A 6,526-nucleotide genomic window follows, 5' to 3' on the forward strand; every position below is an offset into this window, starting at 1 on the left:
AAAGAAAAGAACCTACCAGGCTGAAAAATTTTGTAGTAGGGACTATAGGCCACATTTAATCCACCAAGCTTCACTGTGATTTCATAACGCCCAGCCTTGCGCACAGTGAAGGCCACCTTCACTACATTGGAATTGGGCTCCTGAAGGACTTCCTGAGTTACGGGGATTTCCACTGCTAGCTCAACATGAGAGATGTGAACTCTTAGTCCCACAGGCCGATGTGCAGGGAAAGGTTGCCCATTCTTATAGAATAACTGCAGTGGGGAGAAGAGAGGCAGCTATTAGTAAGAGGAGAGAAAAAATCAACTCCTATGTAACTAGAGAAGAGTGTGGGGAGAAGGGCATTAGCTGGCAGAGGCCACATTGGTAAATCCCAGGACCTATCCACTCCTGATAGTCCTGTTCACAGAAACACAGAGGAACCAATTCCCCCAACACTCCAAAGAAACGACTCAATCATGAGCAAATTCTTAACTTGTTCAGAGGATGGGGTAGAATTAACTCTGAATCAAGAAAATAACCACCTCAACTTGACATTTCTGAACCATCATTGCTACATCCTTGGTCTTATCAGCCCTTTAAGTGCTAACCCAAATTTAAAGGTAAGTCAGCCTGGAGCACAGACACCAAGTCCACTAAAGCACTAGGCAAGGATAGGAGGGGTTCAAGTTCTCAAGCTAAGCTTAATGCTACAGTGAAGAAGTCACTGCAGGGCTCAGCAAACCTTTTCTATAAGGTGCAGGTTAGTAAACACATTTGGTTTTGTGAGCCATATACAACTACTCAACTGTCATAATTATTCAAATGTGAACGCAGCCATAGTCAGTACACAATGAATGGGTGTGGCTAGGTTCCAATACAAATGTATTTGCAGAAACAGAAGGTGGGCCTGATTTGCCAACCCCTGATCTGTAAGCACCTACTCTTTTTAGTAACAATTTTCTTATTTCAAAAGTTAACATTAAGCTTTATACTTCTTCAAAGTTAAGTACCTATTAAAATGATAGACACATTTGTAACTCTTCAGACAGTAACAATTCCCAAGTTCCTGAGACAGGCTGAAAAACAAGCAAAAATGTTAAAATTTCAGGCCAGGACCATCAACAGACTGAACTAAATTCTGGAAAGCAAATAACTCAGAAACCCCAATGGCTATGGAGACAGAAACATTCCCTTACATGCACTCGGAAGGCCATGCTGTGGCCCACCTCATAGGGGTCCTTCCAATCCCAGGAGACTTTGCAAGACCGGGGATCCAGGTAATTTCCTCGCACATAGTCATAAATAGTCCGGTCCCCTCGACGCTCACGGTCCTCATTCTGGAGGAAGCTGACTACACGTGCAGCAAGCTCAAAGAGGAACTTAATTGTGAAGAAGAATGCAACCACAGATACTGTGATTCCGCCTACGAAAAAGAGAAAACACACAAACCACCTGCCTGTTACACATCACAACATCTCATTAAGGAACAGGACAGCCCTCTCTCAAAGAGTACAGGAAGTCAGTATGACACTGCAAGACTGCAAAAGAAACACTGTGCTGGACCACCACCACTGTGGATGAAGAAACTTCTACCCCAGGCGCTCAGCAACTGCAGCCCTCAGGCCAAATCCCAGCCAGGACCTATTTCCGTAAATAAAGTTCTATGAAATAAAGCCACATCCATTTGTTCACAAACTGTCTCTAGCACCACACTGTAGAGCTAAGTAGGTGTATTTTTCAAAACCAAAAATATTTACTCTCTGGCCTTTTACAGAAAAAGTTTGCTAAGCCTTGTTCTACATGAACTACATATAATGTTCCCTTGCCCCCTCCTTCCTGCGTGTGATGGGCCCCCACAGAAGCAGTAAAAAGAATGTGCATTTCCTCCATTTCTCCCCATAAAGAATGCACACCTGGGAGCCTTCCCCTCCCATGTCCTCTTGGCAGAAGCCCTCCCCAGTCCCCATCAGAGTTAGGGGTTCTCTCTTCTAGGATCCTTCAAACTCCTGTACTTTCATCTATTATAACTTTTCTCCTCCTTGACCAGCTCCCTGTCATGTTATGAATTCCTACTCCTTGAAGGCAGACTTGAAACCCCACAGTAAATAGTGCCTGGCACTGATTATAATTGCTCAATAAATATTTCCCAAATGAATGAATTTCTGCTGCCAACTCTGTGAAGGTACATTCTGGCATGAGTGGAAATATTTCAAGCTGTATTATTAAGGGCAATGAGGATAAACAAAAAGGCAAAAGAGACCTAAGCAACCCTAACAAAAAGATAACAAAGAAAGCTCTTTCTATAACATACCAATAACGTAAAACATCAGGTCCCTTCAATGCCGACAGACAGCCGAGGATCACAGCTGCAGCTGTAAAAGAAAACTTGTTTAGTTTTGTTCTATAATTCTTCCTTATAGCCATCTCAAAGTAGGAGAAAGTAGGGCATACAGCTTGAGCCAACCAATTAATTGTCTCTAATCTACAGCCTTACTATTCCTTCCTCTCTCTCTAGTTTGACAGGTGCCCTATGATATGTTTCAGAGAAACAAAAGAGACTGCATCATTCCCCCTAAGGACTTCCAACCTACCAACCACCCTAGGAATACCACAAACAGCCACTTGCTTGCTATATTGCTAATTACAAAATGCAATAACTGAGCTTTCATCTCCTTAGATCCAGGGTTCCCAAGACAATTTCCCTCCCCTATGCAAAGTGGTGCACAAGCAAAGATAATGGAGTCACTTTCCCTTATATTTGCCTTTTGAAAGTAACTCAGCTAAGCAGAAAGAGCTATATCAAATGCAGACCGTTTTTTAAAAAGCAAGTATCATTATTATTGGTATTATGTAATTAAAATGAACTCTGGGTCAACGTAATAATAAGCAGTGGGTATTGTAAGAAAAGTCATTTACGCTATTACTGATCAGTCAAACTAATGGGCCCTTTGGAAGGTGAACTCAGCAGAAAGGCCAAGGGGAGAAACAAAAGGAGACTGTATTTCTCATCCTATTTGATGCCTGTCAAGGTCAGAGTATGAAGGGAAACTGAATTTCACCATAATTAAACTTGTTTTCAGAATAAGGCATCGATCTTCATTATTCATTTGTTCATTTCAACCACTAAAGGTGCCACCAAGGAAAAATGCAAAGCACAATAACATTCTTATCTTATTACTGAGTCTGGCCTTAATATAGGCTATATATGCTTTCCATTCCACAAAGTCAATATATACATATTAAGGTTATCAATGTTACCACAACCCAGCACCTTTTATCAGAATTAGAATATTACTTAAAGGCAAGTCAGCTAAAAATTTCTTGGCTAAGATCTAGAAGGAAGCAAAACTTTTTTTCTGAGTGTACTTCTATATCTGATCATGCTGAAAAATTTTAAAAAACATAGAGAGAGAACACAGCTCATTAGTTCTTTTGATAATAACATACCCAATGGATCCCACAGAGAGTAGGTAATTTCAGGAATGACTAAAGTTTCACAGAAAACCCTATTTCGACTATATTTAAAGTCCTACTAGAAAAGCAATCCATATAAGGAACATTAAAATTGTCAACACACGAAGACTAAGGCACTCCCAAAAAGGCCTATTATAGACAATATACAGACTCAAAATTTAAAATTTAAGATCAAAACTATCGAGACTCCTTCTCAAATAAGTATCTTGTCTTCTAGGACTGTATCTTGAAAAGCTGCTATCATCTCTCAAAAAGCAACTATCTGCACCTTACAGGATATGCTAGATGACTTGGCGGGACAGAAATGGTAGTTTAACTGCCTTAAGTATTTCTTCAGCTGGATGTCATCCAACCTGATCCTAAATGTGAAACCTCTGGTCCTCAGGGAAGTACAGCACTCAGCAGAAAATGAATCATGTCACTGATTTGTCACTGACTTGTAGTCTCATCTCTCATGCTCCTTGGAAGAAGAATAGTGCCAAATTTATGGCTTGAGTCACCACGGCTAGAAAAATTCCTATCTACTATCTCTGACAACTACAATCACCTTTTCTGTGAGATGCAGCTGACACACAGTAAATGAGAAGCCTGGAGACCTGAGAAGTCTCACTGCTGTAAAAAGAACTGAGATTTAATAATTTCTATGGCACCATCTCCTTTAAGTCTAACTCCCCATAACCATCAAGGCTCTAAAATCAAACAGTATAACAAATAGTATAAAATAGAGGATGAGGATACAGATTCTAGAGTTAGATCACCTAGGTTCAAATCCATGCTCTGTGAGTCACAATGTGACCTTGGACAAATCATCTAATCTTTCTACAGGGTGTCAAACGGGACCAACAACATAAGGGTGCTATGAGGACTAATTTAGTTAACACACATAAACAGAGTAGTGCTTGGCTCACAGCAGGTTCTCAAAGTTTTAATGATTATTACAACTAGCATCAACAGTAGTACCAATATCACTACTCCTTTGTTTTGGAGCTGATAGGAAACTCAGGGAACCTCTCTATTGCCCAAGGCATGGTTTCTACAACTGTTCCTAAAATCTCAACCTACATGGGAGTCTTACTTTTATCGCACTAGGTAGAGGTGCTATGGCGTCACACAGCTCACAGCAACCTCCAACTCCTGGCTTTAGGCTATTTTCTTGCCTCAGTCTCCTGAGTAGCTGGGACTACAGGCGCCCACCACAACATCTGGCTATTTTTTTGTTGCAGTTTGGCCGGAGCCGAGTTCAAAGTTGGTATATGGGGCCGGCGCCCTACCCACTGAGCCATAGGTGCCACACTATGCCTGAATATTTTTATAGTAAAGAGTTAAAAACTCATCCTGAAATAATTCATTCAACAAATACTGAGTGTTTACTTAGTATGCCAAGTACTACGGGAAGTAAGTAGCCATAGTCCCAATTCTCATGAAGCAGAGAGTAATAAGCTTTCTCTGTTGAGTCCTTGGTCATTTTTCTTCATTCATTTATTACTCAAACAAATCACCCTCTGTCTGTCCCTAATGATACCCCCACCTCTATCCCACACAGTTCTCCTTGACCTCGCCTTCTATGGTACTCATTATGCATCCTGTGATCTATCCAAATCAGATCTTTTACACTTTTACATTCAAGGTTCTGAAATTTTTCATCTCCATGCCTTCAAAGTTATCTTCTCTGCCTAGAATATCCTCTTTCCTCTAAGTCTCTACACATGGAACATCTTGTGATCCTAAGGTCTAGGGAAAATCCAACCTAGATTCCTCCCTGAAATCTCCCCTGATCCTCAATTTAGAAAATACTTCCCTCCTCTGAGTATCCACACAAATTTTAAAAATTTATTTTATAGCATTTGTATTCTTTTAGTCTCTTGTTTGTTTCATTTTTCACTTCAGAAGTGGTTAATAACGTGGTAATGGCTAGTCTTAAAAATTATCCAAAGAATCCAACATAATTGCATATAGTAACTGCAATAAATGTTAATAAAATATCTGCTGGATAGGGTCAAATAACATTCTTTTCCTTGTCCAGAATGTCTAAGGAACTTCTAGATGAGATCTTTCTTTTATATATAGTTTTAAAAGACTTCTCTAACTAGCAGGTTATTCTCTTGAGTCAGGAGTTATAAGCTCTTTAGACCTAAAAGTTGCCAATTTAATTCAGTTCAACATGTATGTATCAAATACCCACGACTAGGGTCATGGATTTTCACACATGGTATTTTTCTACAATAGTTTCTATAGCACCTTCTACCTTGCACTGTTCATGCTTCTGCACAGTATTATTTTGGAACTTTTCCTGTGTATAATTCAAACTTTTATACTTTTCCTGAGTGTAATTCAACTATGGTGAGGTTCCATCATACTATTTCATACAGTTGTTACATAAATATTTTGTTTGTTTTCCAGCTCATCTCTTTAGTGCCCTTGCTTTCAACTTACTATTGGAATACTCTAGGCTAGAAGATAACAGTAGTAGTAGTAAACTCATGACTTTCTAATCCCTTATTGAACCACTTCTCACAAGCAAACACTCCCCAAGTAAGTGCTTTATGTATGTCAGCCTAAGTTAACTGTCACCACAGCAACTTGATGAAATAAGTACCATTCTCATGTTGCAGTTATAAAAGTTGGGCTTAGAAAAATTAACTTGTTGAATGTCTCACTGATGGTGGGGTGACATGGCTGAGACTCAAGACCATGGCTAACTTTAAGTCCAATGCTCTTAACTTCATACAACAATGAGTTATGAAAAAGAATGAAGTCATAGAAAGAGAAAAGATTTGAGAAAACAGGTAAAAGTATGAGAAGCATTTCCCAACCTTACTGTGAAGAATCTAAAGCTAAAATTAGAAAGATAAACTCTTACAGCTCTTTTTTTTTTTATCTTTTGAAATAAAAACAAAGCATGACAAAGGAAAGTGGAATGCAATATCAATTATCTAGTGCAGAAATAGCACTTGCTTACTGAAGGATCCTGGTCTAGTTGCTTAATACTACAGGACTTTCACTCAAACTACCTACAAACAGGGGGGAAATACTTGAAAATATCCATCTCAAGGGACTATTAGAAAGTGGA

The 6,526-nt window shown here is 39.4% G+C and overlaps 1 protein-coding gene across 3 annotated transcripts in view; it reads right to left on the reverse strand.

Moving 5' to 3' along the window:
• AREL1 (apoptosis resistant E3 ubiquitin protein ligase 1) overlaps window positions 1-6,526 on the reverse strand; it is a 32,099-nt gene that overhangs the window by 21,477 nt on the left and 4,096 nt on the right. For all 3 annotated transcript variants that reach the window (XM_003786912.3, XM_023511557.1, XM_023511556.1), the window contains 3 exons: window positions 2,294-2,354; window positions 1,179-1,405; window positions 17-254 (listed from right to left, as the gene is read on the reverse strand). In XM_003786912.3, the coding sequence (XP_003786960.1) occupies window positions 17-254; window positions 1,179-1,405; window positions 2,294-2,309 (481 nt within the window). In that variant the 5' untranslated portion in view covers window positions 2,310-2,354. The remainder of the gene's footprint in view (window positions 1-16; window positions 255-1,178; window positions 1,406-2,293; window positions 2,355-6,526) is intronic.

The sequence above is a fragment of the Otolemur garnettii genome, unplaced genomic scaffold, assembly GCF_000181295.1.
Source record: "Otolemur garnettii isolate 467f Iridium unplaced genomic scaffold, OtoGar3 scaffold00020, whole genome shotgun sequence".
Taxonomy (NCBI): Eukaryota; Metazoa; Chordata; class Mammalia; order Primates; family Galagidae; genus Otolemur; species Otolemur garnettii.